This window comes from Mixophyes fleayi, chromosome 12 (assembly GCF_038048845.1).
Source record: "Mixophyes fleayi isolate aMixFle1 chromosome 12, aMixFle1.hap1, whole genome shotgun sequence".
Taxonomy (NCBI): domain Eukaryota; kingdom Metazoa; phylum Chordata; class Amphibia; order Anura; family Limnodynastidae; genus Mixophyes; species Mixophyes fleayi.
In genome coordinates, this window is record NC_134413.1 from 84080432 (window position 1) to 84107610 (window position 27179).

At 50.4% G+C, this 27179-nt stretch overlaps 1 protein-coding gene across 4 annotated transcripts; it reads left to right on the plus strand.

The window, feature by feature from the left end:
- Positions 1-1192: 1192 nt before the first annotated feature.
- ADAM15 (ADAM metallopeptidase domain 15) lies at positions 1193-25867 on the plus strand. 4 transcript variants are annotated; one of them, XM_075192317.1, is made up of 24 exons: positions 1193-1356; positions 3905-4002; positions 6068-6141; positions 7652-7730; positions 7936-8012; positions 8810-9047; positions 9197-9262; positions 9340-9411; positions 10273-10442; positions 10548-10632; positions 11228-11370; positions 12221-12398; positions 13142-13234; positions 13318-13513; positions 16811-16919; positions 17175-17370; positions 17611-17688; positions 19273-19384; positions 19469-19613; positions 19758-19854; positions 21652-21756; positions 22071-22142; positions 24466-24590; positions 25244-25867. In XM_075192317.1, exons 1-24 carry the CDS (start codon positions 1272-1274, stop codon positions 25287-25289), a joined length of 2739 nt encoding a protein of 912 aa, XP_075048418.1. In that variant the 5' UTR covers positions 1193-1271; the 3' UTR covers positions 25290-25867. The 4 variants fall into 4 exon arrangements, with proteins under 4 accessions (XP_075048418.1, XP_075048419.1, XP_075048420.1 ...); XM_075192318.1 differs by lacking the exon at positions 22071-22142; XM_075192319.1 differs by lacking the exon at positions 21652-21756.
- The last annotated feature ends 1312 nt before the right edge of the window (positions 25868-27179 follow it).

Genomic DNA, 27179 nt, shown 5'->3' on the forward strand with positions numbered 1-27179 from the left:
TCCTTGTACCCCTAATCTCTTCTGTATCCCATCAAATCCTCCCTGTACTCCTAATCTCTTCTCTATCCCATCAAATCCTCCCTGTACCCCTAATCTCTTCTGTATCCCCCTCAAAACCTCCCTGTACCCCTAATCTCTTCTGTACCCCCTCAAATCCTCCCTGTACCCCTAATCTCTTCTGTATCCCCCTCAAATCCTCTATGTACCCCTAATCTCTTCTGTATCCCTCTCAAATCCTCCCTGTACCCCTAATCTCTTCTGTATCCCCCTCAAATCCTCCCTGTACCCCTAATCTCTATCCCATCAAATCCCCCCTGTACCCCTAATCTCTTCTGTATCCCCTCAAAACCTCCCTGTACCCCTAATCTCTTCTGTATCCCATCAAATCCTCCCTGTACCCCTAATCTCTTCTGTATCCCATCAAATCCTCCCTGTACCCCTAATCTCTTCTCTATCCCATCAAATCATCCCTGTACCTCTAATCTCTTCTCTATCCCCCTCAAATCCTCCCTGTACCCCTAATCTCTTCTGTATCCCCCTCAAATCCCCCCTGTACCCCTAATCTCTTCTGTATCCCATCAAATCCTCCCTGTACCCCTAATCTCTATCCCATCAAATCCCCCCTGTACCCCTAATCTCTTCTGTATCCCCCTCATATCCTCCCTGTACCCCTAATCTCTTCTGTATCCCATCAAATCCTCCCTGTACCACTAATCTCTTCTGTATCCCCCTCAAATCTTCCCTGTACCCCTAATCTCTTCTGTGTCCCATCAAATCCTCCCTGTACCCCTAATCTCTTCTCTATCCCATCAAATCCCCCCTGTACCCCTAATCTCTTCTGTATCCCCCTCAAATCCCCCCTGTACCCCTAATCTCTTCTCTATCCCATCAAATCCCCCCTGTACCCCTAATCTCTTCTGTATCCCCCTCAAAACCTCCCTGTACCCCTAATCTCTTCTGTATCCCATCAAATCCTCCCTTTACCCCTAATCTCTTCTGTATCCACCTTACATTCTGCCTGGAGGTTATAGTCAGGAGTCAGGGAGAATAAGCTGATATAAATTATAGATATATATATATAGTCAGTCACAGAGCTGTGTATATTAATATCTTTCAGTACCTCTTCTCCTCCCCGGCCCCTCCCCCTCCCCCTCCCCCGGCCCCTCCCCCTCCCCCGGCCCCTCCCTCTCACCAGGCCCCTCCCCCTCCCCGGGCAGTGTCCCGGCCTGGCCGGCTCTCAGTCTCACATGCCGGGCTCCGGGTAGCGGAGGATGGGGGACGGATCCTGCCGGCTGCTTCTGCTCCTGTGCGGGCTGACAGCGGGACACCCGGCCCGGGACCCCGGAGGGGCGGCAGGTGAGTGACCGGGGGGAGTGGGAGTGACAGTATTATTATGGGACAGGCTGAGTGTGACAGTATAGGAGTGTCAGTATGTGTAGTACTGTAAGTGACTGAGTGTGAGTGTCTGACAGTATGACAGGCAGAGTGTGAGTGTCAGTATGTATAGGTGACAGGCAGAGTGTGAGTGTCAGTATGTATAGGTGACAGGCAGAGTGTGAGTGTCAGTATGTATAGGTGACAGGCAGAGTGTGAGTGTCAGTATGTATAGGTGACAGGCAGAGTGTGAGTGTCAGTATGTATAGGTGACAGGCAGAGTGTGAGTGTCAGTATGTATAGGTGACAGGCAGAGTGTGAGTGTCAGTATGTATAGGTGACAGGCTGAGTGTGAGTGTCTGACAGTATAGGTGACAGGCAGAGTGTCAGTATGTGTAGTACTGTAAGTGACTGAGTGTAAGTGTCTGACATTATGACAGGCTGATTGTGAGTGTGACAGAGTATTACTATAGGTGGTAGTCTATGTGTGTGTGACAGAGAGTATTACTATGTGACAGGCTGAGTGTCAGTATGTGTAGTACTGTAAGTGACTGCGTGTGAGTGTCTGACACTATAGGTGACAGTCTGAGTGTGAGCTCTTGGGAGCAGTACACTATATAGGTAACACAGTACTGTATAGAACCACTGTGATTTGCCAGCTTCAGTTCCTCACCATGACTACTAGATGGCAGCACTCTCTCTGGTGATTATAATGTGTATATTCTCCAGGTGAACCTGGTGGGTTTAGTCAGCTCTGTTTTTCAGACAGAATTAACCGGACACTAATATGATCATATCTAGAGCCCGACGCGTGGTTCTGTTCCATGATCCAAGCTCTCACTTCCTGTCCTCTGGTGGTTACATTAGAGCAGTGTTTCCCAAACTCAGTCCTCAAGGACCTCCAACAGGGCAGGTTTTCCATATCTCCTTGCTTTAGTACAGGTGTACTCATTACTGACTGATACATTGTAACAGATCCACAGGTATAGTTATTTTCCCTGTCACCTGGAAACCTGCCCTGTTAGGGGTCCTGAGGACTGGGTTTGGGAAACACGGCATTAGAGCCTAAACCAAGATGTGACCTCTACTATAGGAGGCTGTCTGAGCTGTGGCAGGGAGCGGGTTTATTTGGGGTATCTGTGGGCACAGTTTGCTGGCTGATATATTTATGGTCAGAAGGCACGTCTCGTACCCATAGAGAAGGACACGTTGGATGTTCTCTACCTGAACGCAGGTCATAGGACTATAGAACATGCTTTATGGTCAGAAGACACATCTCGTACCCATAGAGGAGGGAACATTGGATGTTCTCTACCTGAACGTAGGTCACAGGACTATAGAACAGGCTTTATGGGCAGAAGACACGTCTCGTACCCATAGAGAAGGACACGTTGGATGTTCTCTACCTGAACGCAGGTCATAGGACTATAGAACATGCTTTATGGTCAGAAGACACATCTCGTACCCATAGAGGAGGGAACGTTGGATGTTCTCTACCTGAACGTAGGTCACAGGACTATAGAACATGCTTTATGGTCAGAAGACACATCTCGTACCCATAGAGAAGGACACGTTGGATGTTCTCTACCTGAACGCAGGTCATAGGACTATAGAACATGCTTTATGGTCAGAAGACACATCTCGTACCCATAGAGGAGGGAACGTTGGATGTTCTCTACCTGAACGTAGGTCACAGGACTATAGAACATGCTTTATGGTCAGAAGACACATCTCGTACCCATAGAGGAGGGAACGTTGGATGTTCTCTACCTGAACCCAGGTCATAGGACTATAGAACATGCTTAATGGCCAGAAGACACGTCTCGTACCCATAGAGGAGGGAACGTTGGATGTTCTCTACCTGAACGCAGGTAACGTCATAGAATTATACAGCATGTTTTATTGACAGAACACACAGACCAGATCCACAGGGAACGTGGAAGTTGGATGCTTGTTCTATGCTGACAGTTCAAGAGTTCAAGGAACATTTTCTCTGCCACTAAGAATTTTGGATCAGAAGATTCAGACCGTGTCCACGGGGCGGGTGGGAATTGGGGTGTCCGATGATTGCAGACAGCTCCAAAGTTCAAGGAGAAAGAAGTGTCTCGTCATCTGGAAATGTTTCCATGAGATGGACCATGTGTGTGAGGAACAGAGGGTGGGACCCGACTTGGCCTTCTGCCCCTCCTCCAGATGTGAATGAGAGTAAGAGGGGGGGCTGTAGCGGAGTTATTTGGGAGATGAGCCACTCCAGCGCTCATTCAGGAATGTTAACCTCTTCATGTCCGGTGTAAAGACGGAGTCAGGAAGTAACTCGGCAGGAAGCCAGAATGTCGGCCAACGTTACAGCTTATAGATAGATATATATACATAATAAATATTATTGACAAGTTAGGGAGATGGAGGTCAGGGGTTGCCGTGTGATACTCTGTACAGCTCTATACTGCACCATGTTTTCCAGAGACACAAAGTAAACCATTGTGAATGAAAACACATTGAATATATCATTATATATTATTATTATTTTCAGACACGGATCTACCCGTCGTGAAGCACACCCCATACTTAGAAGTGGTTCCACAACTGAGCCTTGACGGACACAGAGTCACCCCAGAGGAAGCCGTTCAGGTAGGACCCCGGCCGGTATCTGTTATAATAGATGTATAATTGGAGCTGTGATATATGAAATGTTTCTCCGTTATTCTGGATAATCTGGAATGATTGCGTTTGGAGGAATCCAAAATTTTTTAGCGTCACTTCCACCCAACCTACGACCATGTTATTGAATAAAACCTTTTATTCTTCACCAAGACACCGCTCAATGTATTTTTAGTAATTGATTATAATAATTATGAGATAGGGGGGACATCTCGTTGTATAAATATGTCTGACATACTGTCTGCTCTCTATCCTGCGTCACTATAGGGCGAGCTCGTAGTGATAGATCTTCCTGTCTATTTACCTGTCTGGGCCTCGCCTGTGGGAGGACAACGTGCCGATAGGCTGATACCTTGCAGGGCGGGGCAGCTGTTACCAGTTGTGCCACTTTGTCCCCCAGGTGTGCACAGGACAGGTGCACTGATTAACCCTTCCCTCGCCCGGCGCTCTGCCAGGATTACATCACTGCTGCATTCTGGAAGGAGTGAGACACTTCCTCCCGCAGTGATCAGGGGCTTTACAAGCATGTCAGCACGGCCTGACCTCATAGGGAGGGTTCCTTCCTCCTGCACCTTGGAACAATAATGGTGGGAGGAGGGGTACACCCACCCCTCACTTCCTAATTTTTGGTGTTTAATGTGCACTCCAGCTGCTTAACACTCTGCATGTAACTTCCACACCCAGATCCGCAGATAGCCCTGTCTAATACAGCATACACCCCTCAGACTGACACGTCTAGTGTCCGGCAGTATATAAACCTCACAGGTCTCCTCTTCATGTGTCCGGCAGTATATAAACCTCACAGGTCTCCTCTTCATGTGTCCAGCACTCTATAAACCTCACAGGTCTCCTCTTCATGTGTCCAGCACTCTATAAACCTCACAGGTCTCTTCTTCATGTGTCCAGCGCTATATAAACCTCACAGGTCTCTTCTTCATGTGTCCAGCACTATATAAACCTCACAGGTCTCTTCTTCATGTGTCCAGCGCTATATAAACCTCACAGGTCTCTTCTTCATGTGTCCAGCGCTATATAAACCTCACAGGTCTCTTCTTCATGTGTCCAGCGCTATATAAACCTCACAGGTCTCTTCATGTGTCCAGCACTATATAAACCTCACAGGTCTCTTCATGTGTCCTGCGCTATATAAACCTCACAGGTCTCTTCATGTGTCCAGCCCTATATAAACCTCACAGGTCTCTTCTTCATGTGTCCAGCGCTATATAAACCTCACAGGTCTGTTCTTCATGTGTCCAGCCCTATATAAACCTCACAGGTCTGTTCTTCATGTGTCCAGCACTATATAAACCTCACAGGTCTCTTCTTCATGTGTCCAGCACTCTAGAAACCTCACAGGTCTCCCCTTCGTGTGTCCGGCTCTCTAGAAACCTCACAGGTCTCCCCTTCGTGTGCCCTGCGCCCTAGAAACCTCACAGGTCTCCCCTTCGTGTGCCCTGCACCCTAAAAACCTCACAGATCTCCCCTTCGTGTGCCCTGCGCCCTAAAAACCTCACAGATCTCCCCTTCGTGTGCCCTGCGCCCTAGAAACCTCACAGGTCTCCCCTTTGTGTGTCCGGCTCTCTAGAAACCTCACAGGTCTCCCCTTTGTGTGTCCGGCATTCTAGAAACCTCACAGGTCTCCGCAGGGTCCTGTACACAACGGGTTAACATGTAGATGTATCTCAGGATCTCCCTGTTTCCTCATCTCCCTCGGTGGAAGTGATATAGGAAGGGTAATACATACTTTCTGTGATTAAAGGTTCTGTTACAAGTCGTAGAGGTCATGGGGGGAGCAGGATTATTATGACTGCTGTATCCTTTTCCTTCACCCCCCCCGGACCCCTGTCGTAAGGTGTGATAATTGTTTGGTTACTAATTCTGTGTCGTCCTATGTTGGTGAAGTGGATTTAATTCTAGTAATAATGAAAACGTGGACTGTCGGAGCTACCTCTAGTGTAACGGGCACAGGAGGAGATGTATCCGACCATTAATAGACCGGTATCTCCCACCTGACCCTCCTCTCCTCCTCCTACAGGGTCTCCCCAGCCGGCTACAGCTCTCTCTGCAGATAGGACGGATCGTATTCCAGATGGGACTGCAGCACAACCGGTGAGTATAACAGATGTATCCGACCCTGCCTGGTGTAAATGGAGCAGTGTATGGTGTATCCGACCCTGCCTGGCGTACAGGGCGCAGTGTATGATGTATCCGACCCTGCCTGGCGTAAATGGAGCACTGTATTGTGTATCCGACCCTGCCTGGCGTAAATGGAGCACTGTATTGTGTATCCGACCCTGCCTGGCGTACAGGGCGCAGTGCATGACGTATCCGACCCTGTCTGGCGTACAGGGCGCAGTGCATGACGTATCCGACCCTGTCTGGCGTACAGGGCGCAGTGCATGACGTATCCGACCCTGTCTGGCGTACAGGGCGCAGTGTATGACGTATCCGACCCTGCCTGGTGTAAATGGAGCAGTGTATGGTGTATCCGACCCTGCCTGGCGTACAGGGCGCAGTGTATGATGTATCCGACCCTGCCTGGCGTAAATGGAGCACTGTATTGTGTATCCGACCCTGCCTGGCGTAAATGGAGCACTGTATTGTGTATCCGACCCTGCCTGGCGTACAGGGCGCAGTGCATGACGTATCCGACCCTGTCTGGCGTACAGGGCGCAGTGCATGACGTATCCGACCCTGTCTGGCGTACAGGGCGCAGTGTATGACGTATCCGACCCTGTCTGGCGTACAGGGCGCAGTGTATGACGTATCCGACCCTGTCTGGCGTACAGGGCGCAGTGTATGACGTATCCGACCCTGCCTGGCGTACAGGGCGCAGTGTATGACGTTTCCGACCCTGCCTGGCGTACAGGTCGCAGTGTATGACGTATCCGACCCTGCCTGGTGTACAGGGCGCAGTGTATGATGTATCCGACCCTGTTTGGTGTACAGAGAGCAGTGTAAAGTGGGCCACAGTGTGTGATGTGCACATTGCAGAGGGGCAGAGTGGGCAACGGTGTGTGATGTGCACGGCACATCGCAGAGGGGGCATGTGGAGGTGCCAGTGAAGGCGCTGAGCTTGGCACTAGACGGGCAGCACAGGATGGGAGGTATCCGGACACAATGAGGGGTGTTAGACATCTTTTATTTACATTGTGTGCGGAAGCTTGCAGGGTTTCCTCTCGCCCTTAGAGGAGGAGGGGTGGGATAGGAATGTTGTCAGGGAGGAGGGGGCACATGGGAATTGAAAAGGAACGTGATGTGCTTAGACCCACAGGACAGAACGCTCCCGTTCCTTCCTTACCCACTAGTGATGGCCGCCACGCTCAGAGATTACAGTCATTGAATAGTACAATCAGGGGGCACCCCTTAGTACGTGGGCAGTGCCCGGGCACCGATGTATCACTGGCACTGGTATCACCAGGACTTCCTCCACAGCCGGGGAGTCGCACTTTGCTGTATGGGGTGTCAGTGTGCGGACCCCTTCCATTCCAGGGTGTAGTGAGCATCAAATTTGGGTGAGGGAACAGATTCTAGAGGGTCACTCATGTCAGAGAGGGTGATGATGCCACTTGTGAGGATATTTTGGTGGTTTAACCCCTTCCTGCCCCCTCTCTTTCAGACTTCTGCTGCCAGACTCTCACACTTTAACCTATTACCTTCCTGATGGGACCCGGCGGACCAATCACGTCTCAGAGCTGGTATGTTACTCCGTAGTGATGCTACGTCGCCCCCTGCTGGGAGGTTTATAGTAGTGATTCCAGGCCGGATGATTAAAATCTAGTTATCTCCCTTATGTTCTCATTGCTGTATTTCATGTGCTGGTTTGTGGGTACTTGCTGTATAGGAGTACCACCCTTCAGGTAATTATTACAGGAGTTATAATATTGTCTCCTCTTATTACAGGTAAACTGTTACTATCATGGGAGAGTGCTGGGACCCCGGGGCCCCTGGAGCAGCCTCAGTCTGTGCTCAGGACTCAGGTATTCTGGGAAGTCAGATTATCACAGTATCTACCTATTTATTCCTTATTCTCTATTACACGACATTTACAGGGCTGGGGGGTCCACAGCCCACCTGAGACCCCTTCCAGGTTACCCGAGAGCCCGACACACCTTCCAGGTTACCCGAGAGCCCGGCCCACCCGAGGCTCCGTCCGGATTACCCGAGAGCCCGGCCCACCCGAGGCTCCGTCCGGATTACCCGAGAGCCCGGCCCACCCGAGGCTCCGTCCGGATTACCCGAGAGCCCGGCCCACCCGAGGCTCCGTCCGGATTACCCGAGAGCCCGGCCCACCCGAGGCTCCGTCCGGATTACCCGAGAGCCCGGCCCACCCGAGGCTCCGTCCGGATTACCCGAGAGCCCGGCCCACCCGTGGCTCCGTCCGCAATAGCCGAGAGCCCGGCCCTTCTGAACCCCATTTAACGTGACCTATGTATCATACTAGCCCAGACTTGACTTGTGTCAGCGTCCTGAGCTTCAGGGTGTGTCCTTGAGATGGCTGTTCTCATAATAATCCTGTAGACACTCAGAGATATATAAACTATATATATAATATACGTGCTGTGTGTGCTGCCGGCATACACTGAGCTTCCTGTGTGTGACTATATGAACCCTCACTAACGTTAGACCCCAGCACAGAGGAACCCTTCCGTGTTGTCGCACCATATTTAGTGAACATATTTAACCTTGTGATGTGGTAAATGGTGTTTACTGATATAGATGTTACCCTCTGTTCCTGTGGCCATTACTGGTATTCTTATCACCTTCTCTGTAAAAGGGGGACAATCATTTTGGCTCCGGAGCACCAGTACAGCATTGAACCAGTTCCAGGAGACCCGTCCTACAAGCACATACTTCGGCAGATCGAGGACAGCCAGAACGTGACGTGTGAGACGCAGGACACGGGCCACAATATGTCTGTGAATCACAGGAAGGGAAGGACGCTGCTCAGTTCACAAGACCCCAACTATACACAAGAGGAGCGATCACTCCCACAACAGGCAGATTTTCAGCGGGTGAGAAATTACCTAACGGGGAACCCTCATGCGGTATACCTTCACGGATGGCTCCTGAGCATACGTGAAGGGAAGTGGGGTTCTGGAACACATGTATGGAGGAGCGGTCTCAGGAGGACTGTGGTTATATCTCTGTGTCTGTCCTCTAGGTGAGGAGGGACGTGACAAGTGAGATGAAGTACGTAGAGCTTGCGATGGTGGCAGATAATAGTGAGGTCAGTGTGATGACAGTGCGGACACGTATCTAATGATTGTGTTACTGTGTATTCATTTTTTATTTTCCAATTTCCAGTACCACATGCTTCACAGAGACCTGAAGGAGCTGCACCTGAGGATGCTAGAGATCGCCAACAAGGTGGACGCGGTCAGTATCTGGTGAATCTTCGTCAGGCTGCTTGTAAAATGCATCCAGCCTTGTGACGTTACCTGAAGTAATTAAACAATGCCCCAATCACTCTTCTCCATTCCATGTGGGAACTTCAGCAAGGGTGAGGTCTATGATGGCAGCTTCTTGTTCATTACTCCTCTGTGGAAGGTTCATTGGATGATGTCCTTGTGGAAGAGTTCCCGGGATAGTATGTTGAGGATGATTTTCTTTGGGAGGTTCCTCAGGCTAAAACATCTGTGACAGGTTCCTCAGCAGGATTCTTCTTTGGGAGGTTCCTCAGTGGTGTTTCTCCTTTGGGTGGTTGCTCAGGGGTTCCTCGGATGATTCTTCACTGGTAGGGCCCTTAGAGGTGTTTCTTCTATAGGAGGTTTCTCAGGGTTCTGGGAGTTCCTCAAGGCCGATTCTTCTCTGTGAGTCTTCCTCAAGGCCGATTCTTCTCTGTGAGTCTTCCCCAAGGCCGATTGCTCTCTGTGATTCTTCCCCAAGGCCGATTGCTCTCTGTGATTCTTCCCCAAGGCCGATTGCTCTCTGTGATTCTTCCCCAAGGCCGATTGCTCTCTGTGATTCTTCCCCAAGGCCGATTGCTCTCTGTGATTCTTCCCCAAGGCCGATTGCTCTCTGTGATTCTTCCCCAAGGCCGATTGCTCTCTGTGATTCTTCCCCAAGGCCGATTGCTCTCTGTGATTCTTCCCCAAGGCCGATTGCTCTCTGTGATTCTTCCCCAAGGCCGATTGCTTTCTGTGATTCTTTCCCAAGGCTGATTGCTCTCTGAGAGGTCTCTCGGGGTGAGATTTCATTGTGACGTTCCTCATAGGTAACTCTATTTCCTCTATCCAGTTTTACCGAGTGTTGAACATCAGAGTGGTATTGGTTATGGCAGAAGTTTGGAACCAGAAGGACAAGATCCCGGTCAGTACAGATCCCGCGGAAACGCTGAACAGATTCCTGTCCTGGAGAGAGAAGGATCTGCTCCCTCGCATTCATCATGACAACGCACAGCTCCTCACGTGAGTGTTGCATGTTTACGTGTCCTGGTGTGGAACACATACATGGCTAGGTGCACTATGTGTATTTCCTATACGGCTGTTCCTAACCCTTCTGTGTCTTTTTAGGGGTGTCACATTTAAGGGTTCCTCGGTTGGCATGGCAACAGTGAACTCTATTTGTACGGCAGATCGGTCTGGAGGTGTGAACATGGTGAGCGGATACGTGCGCATACAGATAACATTTAAATATAACTAAACGGGTCTATAAAAGTGGAGAAACCGGAAAATGAGGAACTGTCCTAAAAATAGGGATACAAAGTTATATAAAATGGGGTAGAAAGAGGGTTGATCCTAAAGATAGAGTACAGCAAAATCCCAATTTTCCTGTTATATAATATCCCCAAATGCCTCCTTTGTGTGAGCTATGGTGCCATCTTGTGGACTGGACAAGGCACTGCAAGCTTATCAACCACTAATAAATATGAACAAATTATTTTCCTTTTTTCTGAAGTTTATTTTACATGACCTGAAAATCATTGTCTCTAGTATGAAAATAAGAGGGCGGATTCAGCAGCATTGTAGAGCTGAAAGGTGATTACAATAGCTTTGAGGGCTTTTTGTAATTTTTTATTTTTTTACCCTAAGTCGCTTAGATATTTATTTTTAAAGAAAATAATGTGTGTGATGTGGATGAGACGCCCAGCATTTAGTTACATATTAACTCTTTGACCTCTCGCCGGGTTATATCCTCTGTGACAGCGATAGATCCTGGGCTGATTGATAAAACACCCTCTGTCCCTCCGCAGGACCACTCCGTGAGTATCCTGGGGGTGGCATCCACCGTGGCACATGAACTGGGGCACAATCTGGGTTTGAGCCACGACACCGTAGACAGGAAATGTGGGCAGCCGAAGATCGGGAAGCAGTGGATAATGGAGCAGTCTTCGGGGTGAGTAAACCCTATTATAATCGACTCATGAGGAGTTTCCTCCCACTACAGGGGGGTGACACAGACAGGATGGAGCTCTGAGATGTGGGGTCTGCCCTTTCCACTGTAGGGTGACACAGACGGGGGGCTGTGAGACACAGGGTCTTCCCCTCCCACTGACATAGGGTGACACAGACAGGGCTCTCATATGTATCTATACACTCTATGTATATGTATGTGTGTGTGTATGTGTATATATGTGTATATATATGTGTGTGTGTATATATATATATATATATATATATATATATATATATATATATATATATATGTGTATATATATATATATATATGTATATGTGTGTGTATGTATGTGTATATATATTTACACATACAAAACAAAAAGACAGTTGTCAGCGCTTATCCTTCACACTGCATATCTATGTGTGTCTAACAAGATGAAAACATTAGTATTAGTTCATATTTTGATCAAAAGACTTAAGCCTCAAGGGAACCTCATTATATGCAGGTCTTACACTGACCTATATGCTTTAAACACCATTAAAATGCAGTTTAAATCAGATGCACTCACCTCCCAGGTATAGGGGTTTACATCTAGCAAGGGCTGGCTTGTGAGCCACACCCAAATGTGCCTTAAATAGGCTTAATGGACAGCTGTTATGAAAAAAAGGCAATATTTTAAAACAAATCCAGAGAAAAATAAGCCCGCGCTCGGTATATCCCACATTATATATGGTACCAGCTGCTATGACAAAAAGGCAATATTTTGAAACAAAACCATATATATATATTTCCTACAGTATGTATCTATATTTGTGTGTATATACATATCTCTGTATATCTATGCCAGGTTCATGCCGGGGTTGGAGTTTAGTACGTGCAGTGTCGCTGACCTCACCTCGAGTCTTCAGCAAGGGGGAGGAATGTGCCTGTTTGATGTCCCAGAGCCGGGCAGTGTGTTTGGGAAGCCCATCTGTGGGAACCTGCTGGTGGAGAAGGGAGAACAGTGTGACTGCGGCCTGACCCAGGTGAGAGGGTCTCTTATCACAGTCCCCCAATCCCTGCTGTCTATTATATCACTCTTTCCTGGTCTAAAAGAGTGTCGATTAGCTGAGTTCTCCCAGTTCCGTCACCCATGTCAGTCTAACGCAGGTAGTGATCACATTTTACAGAATAGTATAAACTTCTCCAGAAATATAATTATCCCTATAGTCCCGCAGCATGTAAACTGAGGTGACCTTTTTTATACCACATATTTCACACAATCCATCCCTATGTCTTCTATTTCTAATATTAGTCAAGGTCATTTTGACATAATAGGAGTCTGTTCCCAATCCCACTTCTGGCACCATTTCTCCGTTATTTCTGAAAAGTCTAATTTAGTATACTGCAAAAGAGTGGCATGTAATGTTATTTTCCCCTGCCGCGGGTAACCAAAGAGACGCCCCACAGCAGATTGCGCCTTATCTACAACAGGAAACGGCCAACTGTGGCCTCCGGTGTCATCGGAGGTTCGGTTGATCATATATGTACATGTTCTTCTGTTGAGTTTGATGTTGGTGATTTCTTGTTTGCTGTATAAATAGCATTGTGGATCTGCCTTCAAACATTGTGTGGCCAGGCCCCCCACCCCTTACCGCCGGACCCTGTAGTGGCTACATCCCCCTGCCGTGGTGGTAGTTCCACAACTGGCTACGCTGCCATCAGTATATACTTCTGTGTCTTCTCCTGCATGGTACATCCGTCTCACGGTCCTTCCTTCTGCCTGTAGGATTGCACAGATCCGTGCTGTAATGCCAGTACATGCCAGCTGGTGTCGGGGGCTGAGTGTGCCTCGGGTGATCTGTGTTGTGACCAGTGTATGGTAAGTTCACTTTCTGTTTACATGTTATATTGATGTAAGTGTCCTTTCTGCGGTGATTACCTTCCTCTCCCTGCCATCCACAGATAAAACCTTCAGGGACCGTGTGCCGGGAGCCATTGGGGGAGTGTGACCTGCCAGAATATTGCACAGGAACGTCCCCTCACTGCCCCCCGAATGTATACTTTCAGAATGGGGAGCCCTGTGGGAGAGGAGAAGCTCACTGTTACCAAGGCCAATGTCGAACTCTTCAGAGCCAGTGCTGGAACCTCTGGGGTCCTGGTAAGGTAGTCTATAGGGGTATATTGTACAGAAGATACAGACTGGGGGTAGGAACAAGGATACGCAAAGTAGCAGAGGGGACACAAGTACACACACATGGGCTATATACATAAGCACGCACACACAGTGCTGGGAGATGGGCATACAGAAGAGAAGAGAAGCGAGCACATACGGGTGCTGGGAGATGGGTATACAGAGGGGAAGCGAGCGCACACAGGTGCTGGGAGATGGGTATACAGAGGGGAAGCGAGAGCACACAGGTGCTGGGAGATGGGTATACAGAGGGGAAGCGAGCACACACAGGTCCTGGGAGATACGTATACAGCGGGGAAGCGAGCGCACACAGGTGCTGGGAGATGGGTATACAGAAGAGAAGCGAGCACACACGGGTGCTGGGAGATGGGCATACAGAAGAGAAGCGAGCACACACGGGTGCTGGGAGATGGGTATACAGAGGGGAAGCGAGCGCACACAGGTGCTGGGAGATGGGTATACAGAGGGGAAGCGAGAGCACACAGGTGCTGGGAGATGGGTATACAGAGGGGAAGCGAGCACACACAGGTCCTGGGAGATACGTATACAGCGGGGAAGCGAGCGCACACAGGTGCTGGGAGATGGGTATACAGAAGAGAAGCGAGCACACACGGGTGCTGGGAGATGGGCATACAGAAGAGAAGCGAGCACACACGGGTGCTGGGAGATGGGTATACAGAGGGGAAGCGAGCGCACACAGGTGCTGGGAGATGGGTATACAGAGGGGAAGCGAGAGCACACAGGTGCTGGGAGATGGGTATACAGAGGGGAAGCGAGCACACACAGGTCCTGGGAGATACGTATACAGCGGGGAAGCGAGCGCACACAGGTGCTGGGAGATGGGTATACAGAAGAGAAGCGAGCACACACGGGTGCTGGGAGATGGGTATACAGAGGGGAAGCGAGCACACACAGGTGCTGGGAGATGGGTATACAGAGGGGAAGCGAGCACACACAGGTGCTGGGAGATGGGTATACAGAAGAGAAGCGAGCACACGCAGGTCCTGGGAGATGGGTATACAGAAGAGAAGCGAGCACACACAGGTGCTGGGAGATGGGTATATAGAGGGGATGTGAGCGCACTCAGTTGCTGGGAGATGGGTATACAGAGGGGAAGCGAGCTCACACAGGTGCTGGGAGATGGGTATACAGAAGAGAAGCGAGCACACACAGGTGCTGGGAGATGGGTATACAGAAGAGAAGCGAGCTCACACAGGTGCTGGGAGATGGGTATACAGAGGTGAAGCGATCACACACAGGTCCTGGGAGATGGGTATACAGAGGGGAAGCGAGCACACGCAGGTTCTGGGAGATGGGTATACAGAGGGGAAGCGAGCACACGCAGGTCCTGGGAGATGGGTATACAGAAGAGAAGCGAGCACACACAGGTGCTGGGAGATGGGTATACAGAGGGGAAGCGATCACACACAGGTCCTGGGAGATGGGTATACAGAGGGGAAGCGAGCGCACACAGGTGCTGGGAGATGGGTATACAGAGGGGAAGCGAGCACACACAGGTCCTGGGAGATGGGTATACAGAAGAGAAGCGAGCACACGCAGGTCCTGGGAGATGGGTATACAGAGGGGAAGCGAGCACACGCAGGTCCTGGGAGATGGGTATACAGAGGGGAAGCGAGCACACGCAGGTCCTGGGAGATGGGTATACAGAGGGGAAGCGAGCACACGCAGGTCCTGGGAGATGGGTATACAGAGGGGAAGCGAGCACACACAGGTGCTGGGAGATGGGTATACAGAAGAGAAGCGAGCACACACAGGTCCTGGGAGATAGGTATACAGAGGGGAAGCGAGCACACACAGGTGCTGGGAGATGGGTATACAGAGGGGAAGCGAGCACACACAGGTCCTGGGAGATGGGTATACAGAGGGGAAGCGAGCACACGCAGGTCCTGGGAGATGGGTAAACAGAGGGGAAGCGAGCACACGCAGGTCCTGGGAGATGGGTATACAGAAGGGAAGCGAGCACACGCAGGTGCTGGGAGATGGGTATACAGAGGGGAAGCGAGCACACGCAGGTCCTGGGAGATGGGTATACAGAGGGGAAGCGAGCACACGCAGGTCCTGGGAGATGGATATACAGAAGAGAAGCGAGCACACGCAGGTCCTGGGAGATGGGTATACAAAGGGGAAGCGAGCGCACACAGGTCCTGGGAGATGGGTATACAGAGGGGAAGCGAGCACACTCAGGTCCTGGGAGATGGGTATACAGAAGAGAAGCGAGCACACACAGGTCCTGGGAGATGGGTATACAGAAGGGAAGCGAGCACACACAGGTGCTGGGAGATGGGTATACAGAGGGGAAGCGAGCACACGCAGGTCCTGGGAGATGGGTATACAGAGGGGAAGCGAGCACACGCAGGTCCTGGGAGATGGGTATACAGAAGAGAAGCGAGCACACGCAGGTCCTGGGAGATGGGTATACAAAGGGGAAGCGATCACACACAGGTCCTGGGAGATGGGTATACAGAGGGGAAGCGAGCGCACACAGATCCTGGGAGATGGGTATACAGAGGGGAAGCGAGCACACTCAGGTCCTGGGAGATGGGTATACAGAAGAGAAGCGAGCACACACAGGTCCTGGGAGATGGGTATACAGAGGGGAAGCGAGCACACACAGGTCCTGGGAGATGGGTATACAGAGGGGAAGCGAGCACACACAGGTCCTGGGAGATGGGTATACAAAGGGGAAGCGATCACACACAGGTCCTGGGAGATGGGTATACAGAGGGGAAGCGAGCGCACACAGGTCCTGGGAGATGGGTATACAGAGGGGAAGTGAGCGCACACAGGTCCTGGGAGATGGGTATACAGAGGGGAAGCGAGCACACACAGGTACTGGGAGATGGGTATACAGAGGGGAAGCGATCACACACAGGTACTGGGAGATGGGTATACAGAGGGAAGCGAGCACACACAGGTCCTGGGAGATGGGTATACAGAAGAGAAGCGAGCACACACACACAGGTCCTGGGAGATGGGTATACAGAGGGGAAGCGAGCACACACAGGTCCTGGGAGATGGGTATACAGAGGGGAAGCGAGCACACACAGGTTCTGGGAGATGGGTATACAGAAGAGAAGCGAGCACACACAGGTCCTGGGAGATGGGTATACAGAGGGGAAGCGAGCACACGCAGGTCCTGGGAGATGGGTATACAGAGGGGAAGCGAGCGCACACAGGTGCTTGGATCAGGTCATTATGGACAGATTTTGGGGGTCACGCTTAGAAATCGTCCTATTTCCGCAGGATCGTCGCCAGCGCCTGATTCCTGCTTTGCCAAAGTGAACATGAGGGGCGATAAATTTGGAAACTGTGGACGGCGAGCAAATGGCACTTACCTGCCCTGTGCACCAAGGTACCTGCACACTCCCCTGCACCTCTATATACCACCTGTCCTATGTAGTTAGTGTCTTACATTCCACAAGTATTATTACCGTTACTCTCTGGGTTACTATTATCCTAGAATTAGAGAAAGTAGTTGTTCTTCTTTGTAACTGGCTCTGTTAGGTCATATACCCTGAATGATGTTTATTGGTCCTCACATTCATTGTCTGCACTGCTCTTACTGCAAAGAACCCTTCCCATGTGATATAGCCCATCTCTCTTGCAGGAACGTGCTTTGTGGTGCCATCCAGTGTCAGGGAGGTAGTGATCGCCCCCTGCTGGGCTCCAATGCAGAGATTGTTACCGTCAGTGTCATCGTGAATGGATCTCAGGTCTCCTGTCGTGGCACATACTTCAATTTGGGGGATGATGTTTGGGATCCGGTTGTGGTGAAGACGGGAACCATCTGTGGGGCAGGAAAGGTATCTCTACCCTGTACTCAGCGTGTACCCCACACTCCTCTCATGTACCCCACACTCCTCTCACACAAACCCCAAACCATATACCCCTATTCTGTACACAGCATGTACCCCCTACTGCTATATACACCCAGCTCTAAGCCCCATTCTGTACAACCTCTTTACATATGTCACACAGCAGTGCCCACCATATATTTCCATATATATCCCATACATTGACCCCTTCTGCCTCCGTTCTCCTAGGTCTGTGTCAATCAGCAGTGTCAAGATGTAGCAGCGCTGAAGGTGGAAGCCTGCCGGAGCAAATGTGGGGGCCACGGGGTGAGAGAGTGGTCTCTAATTATCCCTATATCTCCTGCTTCTACTGACGCCTTCTCAATGTGCTTCCTGGACCTGTTACTGAGCCCAGACTCTGCCCCTTTCCACCTCTCTATTCACAAACCACGTTCTGTCTGTCTATCTCTCTATACCCTCCCCCACTCCGCACTTCCTGTCCATCTTTCTATACACTCCCCACCTTCTGTCTGTCCGTCTCTCTATGTACTCCCCACCTTCTGTCTGTCCGTCTCTCTATGTACTCCCCACCTTCTGTCTGTCCGTCTCTCTATGTACTCCCCACCTTCTGTCTGTCCGTCTCTCTATGTACTCCCCACCTTCTGTCTGTCCGTCTCTCTATGTACTCCCCACCTTCTGTCTGTCCGTCTCTCTATGTACTCCCCACCTTCTGTCTGTCCGTCTCTCTATGTACTCCCCACCTTCTGTCTGTCCGTCTCTCTATGTACTCCCCACCTTCTGTCTGTCCGTCTCTCTATGTACTCCCCACCTTCTGTCTGTCCGTCTCTCTATGTACTCCCCACCTTCTGTCTGTCCGTCTCTCTATGTACTCCCCACCTTCTGTCTGTCCGTCTCTCTATGTACTCCCCACCTTCTGTCTGTCCGTCTCTCTATGTACTCCCCACCTTCTGTCTGTCCGTCTCTCTATGTACTCCCCACCTTCTGTCTGTCCGTCTCTCTATGTACTCCCCACCTTCTGTCTGTCCGTCTCTCTATGTACTCCCCACCTTCTGTCTGTCCGTCTCTCTATGTACTCCCCACCTTCTGTCTGTCCGTCTCTCTATGTACTCCCCACCTTCTGTCTGTCCGTCTCTCTATGTACTCCCCACCTTCTGTCTGTCCGTCTCTCTATGTACTCCCCACCTTCTGTCTGTCCGTCTCTCTATGTACTCCCCACCTTCTGTCTGTCCGTCTCTCTATGTACTCCCCACCTTCTGTCTGTCCGTCTCTCTATGTACTCCCCACCTTCTGTCTGTCCGTCTCTCTATGTACTCCCCACCTTCTGTCTGTCCGTCTCTCTATGTACTCCCCACCTTCTGTCTGTCCGTCTCTCTATGTACTCCCCACCTTCTGTCTGTCCGTCTCTCTATGTACTCCCCACCTTCTGTCTGTCCGTCTCTCTATGTACTCCCCACCTTCTGTCTGTCCGTCTCTCTATGTACTCCCCACCTTCTGTCTGTCCGTCTCTCTATGTACTCCCCACCTTCTGTCTGTCCGTCTCTCTATGTACTCCCCACCTTCTGTCTGTCCGTCTCTCTATGTACTCCCCACCTTCTGTCTGTCCGTCTCTCTATGTACTCCCCACCTTCTGTCTGTCCGTCTCTCTATGTACTCCCCACCTTCTGTCTGTCCGTCTCTCTATGTACTCCCCACTTCCTGTCTGTCCGTTCTCTATGTACTCCCCACTTCCTGTCTGCTTGTCCCTCTGTTCACTGCCTGTCTATTTTGTCTGGCCGCCTCTCTCGGCCCACGCTCTATACTCTCTCTCCCACTCCTGTGTGACTATCGGTTCCTCTTTTCTCCTCTTATCAGTCCCTGTTTTTACACAATCTCTTCCTCTCCCATTTCCAGATTTGTAACAGTAACAATAATTGTCATTGTGACCCCGGGTGGGCCCCCCCAGACTGTGGAAGATCGGGGGGCGGTGGCAGCACAGACAGTGGGCCCATCGGTCTGGAACGCGGTAAGTATGTGACGTGTTTCTATAACATGAGTCTTGTCATACGTGCCAGACAGACGTGTTATATGTGTGTTTTATTCTATGCAGCCAGTAGAACAATCACCAGCACTGTTCTCCCGATCCTGCTCTTCCTCCTCCTCCTCGTACTGCTCTTCTTCTGTTACCGGAAAAGGGGATTTATCCAGCAGAAACTGGGTAACTTCTTCAACAAGAGCAGTAAATGTCAGTACAGGTCAGTAAACGTAGACATATGTCCCCAGTATCTCGTCCTATACACAGCAGTTTATGTCATCCAGGCAGTACCCTCACAATAAGCCCCCTGTATACCCCTCCATTGTGTGTACTATATACTTATCTCGTATCTGCCCTTTTACAGAGTGACCCAAAGCAACCACCAGCCCCGCCCCCAGCGCCCACCACCACCTCACCGGACGCAGAGTACGGAGCTGCAGGTGATGTCAGCCAGCCATCAGGTGAGAGAATGGGCAGCTCTGGTGAAGCTCATGTGGTTCATATACAACGGAAGAACTGGCACACGCTGATACATGGCCGGGGTAACCGGGCAGTAGACATCATGGTCTGGAATATGCACTACTCATTAGAGTCTATCTCTGGAAGAATAATGGAGGGACAGGGGGGATGGATAGAAAAAGAACAAAGGATTGAGGAATGTGAGAGCCGGACATGTATGTATTAGGTACTGAGAATGTAGGAGAAAGGTCCTAAGTACAGCTTACAGGAATATAGACGGGGGGTGGGGAATGTAGATGGGTGACGGGGAACGTAGACTGGGGATGGGGAACGTGGCCTGTGGACAGGGATGGGGAACGTGGCCTGTGGACGGGGATGGTGTACGTGGACGGGGGACTGGGAACGTGGATGGTGAACGTAGACGGGGATGGTGAACGTAGACGGGGATGGTGATGGTGAACGTAGACGGGGATGGTGATGGTGAACGTAGACGGGGATGGTGAACGTAGACGGGGATGGTGATGGTGAACGTAGTGTACGTGGACGGGGGACTGGGAACGGGGATGGTGAACGTAGACGGGGATGGTGATGGTGAACGTAGACGGGGATGGTGATGGTGAACGTAGACGGGGATGGTGATGGTGAACGTAGACGGGGATGGTGATGGTGAACGTAGACGGGGATGGTGATGGTGAACGTAGACGGGGATGGTGATGGTGAACGTAGATGGGCGATGGTGGACGGGAAACGAGGACGGGGAATGTGGATGGGGAACGTAGGCGGGGGAACATGGACGGGGATGGGGAACGTGGATGGAGGACTGGGATGGGGAACGTGGATGGAGGACTGGGATGGGGAACGTGGACTGGGGACGGGGAACGTGGACGGGGAACGTGGACTGGGAACGTGGACTGGGGACGGGGAATGGGGACGGTGAACGTGGACTGGGGATGGTGAACGTAGACGGGGGACGGTGAACGGGAACGTACACGGAGGTTGGGGAACGTAGAAGGGAAACGGAGGACGAGATGGGGAACGTACACGGAGGTTGGGGGATGGGGAATGGGGAACGTGGACGGCGGACGAGCAACTTGGACGGAGGATGGGGATGGGCAACTTGGACGGGGGACTTGGACGGAGGATGGGGGACGTAGCCGGGGGATGAGGAAGGTATGAGCAGATGGACTGGTGTGACCATGTGGCATACGTCTAGGTAGACAGGTCGGTCGTATGTAGAGGGTCTGTATGTTGGGACACTTCCACCACTACACATTAGGTGTCTCCTCCAGGTTTAGATATCGAGGATCGGCCTCTGGTCCCTGTCATGTTAAGAGCCTGGCTGCCACTGCATGTGTCTTGGCATGTTCTATATGTGTACATCCTGAGTTTAACATGAGACTAACCTCTTATATTAACAGTATCTCATTTTTCTCTTCTCTCCACATCCACTTACCACGTTCCTTCTCGTTCTATCTCCTCCATCTTTCCTACCTCCTCTGCTCTTCTCCCCTATTTCTGCCCATTTCTGTCCATCTAAATACTCCGCCCTGCATCATCATCCCCCATTTCTCTCCACCCCCTACTTTATAACATTCCTTCCTCCTTATCTTGCTTATTCTCTTCCTCTCTCTGGTTTCCTCGTCCGTCTCTCTTTTCTCCCGGACACCAATCTTTCTCTGACTACATCATCCTACGTGACCCCTCCGCTCTTTCTGCTTCTCCCGCCCCACAATCTGTGACCCTTCCGCGCCCCTCATTTCTCTTCCTCTGAGGAATATCTTTGTGCTTCTCCTGCTCAGCCTGATTATCAGGGCTATGACCGGCCGGAGCCACCATCCAAGCCTCTTCCACCCGACCCACCGTCTAAGCCTCTTCCCCCTGACCCAGTGCTGAGACGCTGCCAGGTAATGGGTGTTGGTGTGTAGTGGTGTTCCCATGGCTGGTGTGTGGTACTCTTATGTTATGGTCCCTTTATAATTTATACATTGTGGCCCTTGTGTGGTGAAGTCACACTCCCTGTTGGTGGTGCAATGGTGTGGCCCCTGTAAGAGTGTGGCCCTTGCAATGCATGATGCCCTGCTTTGTATGCCCTGAGCATGTTTCACCTCTTTGTAAACACCCATCTGTCATTAATTTCTTCACCCCAACTTTGCATCCTTTCGGGGGTCTCTGCCCCCCAGCATGGCTGTCAATCATTCTCACAGCTCTCTTCATCCAGGCTGCTGCTCAGGACAGGCCACCTGCCCCAACACGGCCTCTCCCTGCGGACCCCCTCCTCCGACGGGCCCAGGTAACAAGCAGGGTGCTTCGCATGGACAATAGTGTGTGACCCAAATAAATCCATGTAAGACCACCCAGGGTACAGAGGCTCAGATGTTCAACACCTGTGCTAAATGATATATTTATTATACAGCCTGGGGGTGGGGGATAGGGTAGAATACACCTGGGGTGACAAGAAGAGGACTCTGGAATTTGGTAAGCTGCCTGAAGAGGTGGTTTTCAGAGAACGCTTGAAGGTTTTGAAGACCAGAGTAACGTCTTACTGTGCGAGGGAGGGAATTCCACAAAGTGGGTGCAGCCCGGGAATGGGAGGATGTGATGAGAGTAGAAGAGAGAAGCAGATCTTGTGCAGAACGGAGGTGTTGAGGTGGGAGAGATGAGACAAGTGAGGAGATGTATATTCAAAATAGATCGTAGGGGTGAGAGTCTGATTCAAGGGCGACCAGTGAGAACGGAATTTCAAAAGTCAATGTGGAAGATGATGAGTGCATGAGTTAAAGTTTTCACAACGTCTGGTGTGAGATATGTGCGTATTCTAGAAATGTGTCTTAGATGTGTATAACATGATTTAGATATAGAGTCAATGTGGGGAACAAAGGATAGTTGTGAGTCAAGGATTACACCTAAGCAGCGACCTTGTGGGGTGGGATTTATCGTTGTGTTGTCAACAGAAATAGAGATGTCAGGTAGGTAACTTCTCTTGGTGGGTGGGAATATTATTAACTCTCTTTTTGAAAGATTGAGTTTGAGTTGGCCAGAAGACATCCAAGATGAAATGACAGAAAGACAGTCAGTAACGCGAGACAACACAGATGGTGAGAGATCAGGAGAGGATAGATATCATCGCTTAGAGATGATACTGAAATCTAAAGGAGCTTTTTAGTTTCCCCAGAGAAATGGTGTAGATAGAGAATAACTGAGCCTTGTGGTCTCCAACTGATGAAGGAAGCGAAGCAGAGGGGGATCCAGAGAAATTAACACTGAAAGAGCGATTAGATAGATAGGATGAGAACCAGGATATGACAGTGTCTTCAAGACCTAGGGATTGTAGCGTTTGTATGAGGAGAGAGTGGTCAACAGTGTCACATGCAGCAGAGAGATCCAGGACTAAGTAAAGATCCTAGCAGGGATTAAGTCATTGACCACCTTCAATTATGTCTTTATACATGCTATGATATCTGTGCTCTATTCCTCATGTGACCTGCGCTATAGAAACCTCACGGGTCTCTCCTTCAGGTGTCCTGCGCTATAGAAACCTCACGGGTCTCTCCTTCAGGTGTCCTGCGCTATAGAAACCTCACGGGTCTCTCCTTCAGGTGTCCTGCGCTATAGAAACCTCACGGGTCTCTCCTTCAGCTGTCCTGCGCTATAGAAACCTCACGGGTCTCTCCTTCAGCTGTCCTGCGCTATAGAAACCTCACGGGTCTCTCCTTCAGCTGTCCTGCGCTATAGAAACCTCACGGGTCTCTCCTTCAGCTGTCCTGCGCTATAGAAACCTCACGGGTCTCTCCTTCAGCTGTCCTGCGCTATAGAAACCTCACGGGTCTCTCCTTCAGGTGTCCTGCGCTATAGAAACCTCACGGGTCTCTCCTTCAGGTGTCCTGCGCTATAGAAACCTCACGGGTCTCTCCTTCAGGTGTCCTGCGCTATAGAAACCTCACGGGTCTCTCCTTCAGCTGTCCTGCGCTATAGAAACCTCACGGGTCTCTCCTTCAGCTGTCCTGCGCTATAGAAACCTCACGGGTCTCTCCTTCAGGTGTCCTGCGCTATAGAAACCTCACGGGTCTCTCCTTCAGGTGTCCTGCGCTATAGAAACCTCACGGGTCTCTCCTTCAGGTGTCCTGCGCTATAGAAACCTCACGGGTCTCTCCTTCAGGTGTCCTGCGCTATAGAAACCTCACGGGTCTCTCCTTCAGGTGTCCTGCGCTATACAAACCTCACGGGTCTCTCCTTCAGGTGTCCTGCGCTATACAAACCTCACGGGTCTCCTTCATAGAAACAGGCACAGAGCACAGTTGGATGGCATGCTAGTAGAGTAGTCTTCAGTGGCTGATGTCGGTCACAAGGTGGCGCTAGTGCTCTAGTAATGCATCTCACTATTGATATATAATAGGACCCAGAAATGATTTTCCATTGATCTGAGCGGAGGGTATTGAAAATAATGAGACTGACGGGTTCTTGATTAATGAGCGTCCCCTCGGATATTAGTTCCATCCTCACTGCAGGGCTGTGTTATCCTGGCAGGGTCATGTACAAATGCTGCCTATAGACAGGAGAGAGGACACCTGCAGATTCAGCTGCTGACTCCCCCATCTCTACCTCTGTCCCTGCAGGTGGCTGCCTCTGTGAAACCCCCTCCCCCTAGAAAACCAATACCCCGGAGTCCCATACTGCCTTGCCAGGACCCCCTGCTTGGCGTGCCGGCGTACCCTGATCATATCATAGCACTGCCAACACGGTAAGACACACGAACATTGTATAACATGTATGTAAATAGGTGCAATGTTGACGTGTTGCAGCTTTACTCTGTTGTTACTATTAATGTGGCCCCATAAAGAGATTGTAATAAACAAGTGACTGGATAGGCTGCACTCTCAGTGATGTCACTGGATCCTAGTGACTGGATAGGCTGCACTCTCAGTGATGTCACTGGTCCCTAGTGACTGGATAGGCTGCACTCTCAGTGATGTCGCTGGTTCCTAGTGACTGGATAGGCTGCACTCTCAGTGATGTCACTGGTCCCTAGTGACTGGATAGGCTGCACTCTCAGTGATGTCACTGGTTCCTAGTGACTGGATAGGCTGCACTCTCAGTGATGTCATTGGTTCCTAGTGACTGGATAGGCTGCACTCTCAGTGATGTCATTGGTTCCTAGTGACTGGATAGGCTGCATGATGTCACTGGTTCCTAGTGAACGTATAGGTTGCACTCTCAGTGATGTCACTGGTTCCTAATGAGTGGATAGGCTACATTCTCAGTGATGTCACTGCATCCTAGTGACTGGATAGGCTGCACTCTCAGTGATGTCACTGGATCATGGTGTATGTTAATCAGGCACTGTTGTTTGGGCCGCCCGGTTGTGATGTAACTAATTTTTCTCTCACACCCCAGGCATGCTCCCCCACCTCCATACACAGGAAGGACCCCCAGGGTGTAGCAGATCTATGGAGATTGGTTTGAGGAGACCCCACGAGAGGGCTGGCACCCAGAGCAGCGTCCCATGACTCAGGAGAAGGAGACTTGTGTACACGACTATCGCTCATTGGGGCTTGTAACACTTTGTATAGTATGGGGTGACTGTGTCCCCTGCACCCCCAGCTGGACTTGTGGGGCCCCTGATTTCTTGGACTGTTGGCGCAGTGTATATATTGTATCGCCTTCATGTGTGCGTTTTTTTTTACGTGGGGGGGTTTTCAAAACAATGTGCAATAAGCTGGGTGTCCGGCGGGGGGGATTTTATGGAACGATAGCACTCCAGTGCTGAGTGGGGGGCGGGGGCAGAGACCCCTATCTGCGGCACTTTCCTGGCAGCAAGACGTCTGGTGGATCCCTAGATCGGGAGCTGAGCCATCTGCACAAGTGTTATTTCCAGCTGATGCTTTGAGCGGCCAGCAGGTGGCAGCATTTGCTTATTGTAACGCTTCTGGTTTGCAGGAGACACATTGTATCACATCAACCAGTGTGAACATGAATTCTCTATGAAACTTGATGGCAGATAAAGAAAAATGGCCGATCTGCTTTTGCTGTGTTTTATTTATTTCAGTGACTTCTGACCCCTCCCCTCCTCTATTCTCCCCCTCACATCGTTCTCTCCCCTTCCTGAAATCATTCAGAGGTTTCTCACCGCACACTACCAAATCACTGCCTTGGTTCAGTACATAGACTGCTCTTATCCATGTTTCATACTGCAGCCCTTGTCTTGGGTCTCTCACCAGTCTACAGATTAAATCACCTCTGAGAATTTACATTCTTACAATTTCCTCTCTTCTTAGCCCCGCCCACTCTGTAAGAAACCATCATGGCCGCCTACAGTCAGTATGTGACATAGGAATAAACACGTCTTTTCTGGAGGTATAATATACGGGTGTGGGTTTAACTCGTCCTCCTTTTGTCTTGTGTCTAATACCCCCTAAGATTGACCTTTCCCCGGATGCTGTGAATAATCCCACAGTTATTATATATCTGTATCCAGTGGGATTACAGACAGAAATTCTCAGATTTTTGAGATAAAAGTAGAGAGAAAGAAACACTAACTGGGGAAGACTCACCTCAAATGTGTAGTCAGAAAGTCATTGTAATGAGGGTTAGTGTATTCCCAAATTCTTATCTTTTAGTTTATATTGCTCATGGACATGAGAGGAATGAAAGAAACATACAAATATAAATGTAGTTTTTAGGTGTAAGTTAAAATTGTATTTATTAAAAGCTCAGATATCAGCTACAACCTTTATACTCCTAAACTTTAGGTCACCTTTACAGTAACTGGGCTTTCCCCAATAGGTAATCTGCTGTGGAGGCCTCGCCCGCCCAGTCTCCCTACCAGGCGATCAGATAAGGTGTACACAGAAACTGGAGGGGGGGGGGGGGTTACCTGCTGTAACACAGGTGAGCAGCCAGAACTACAGGTCCCAGCATGTCCAGGACAGACACACACAACCCTTTGTGGATTCACAGCTGTAGTGAATCCACCCCAGTCCGTTTACAGCGTTCCAGGTGGTCCTGTCACCAGGTACGCCCCCTCCTCAGGCTGATAACACCTTTCCTATCAGTGGACGTACGTCTCGTCTGCTCTGACATGAGACCCCCAGCAATGGATGCTGACATGACCTGTCCGCTCCACCTCTAAGACCCATCCAGTAGCACAGATGTGGTGGAATGAAAACACAGGGGCAGGCGTGTGTCTGATACAAGTCTGTACAACACCCATTACTGAAGTGAGTCAACGCTGCTTGTGCAAACAGACACCATGGATTGTGTGCCATGTACAACAACACAATAAATACTGCTCAGACGTTGGAACCTGTCAGTGTCTTCCCACATTCTGCAA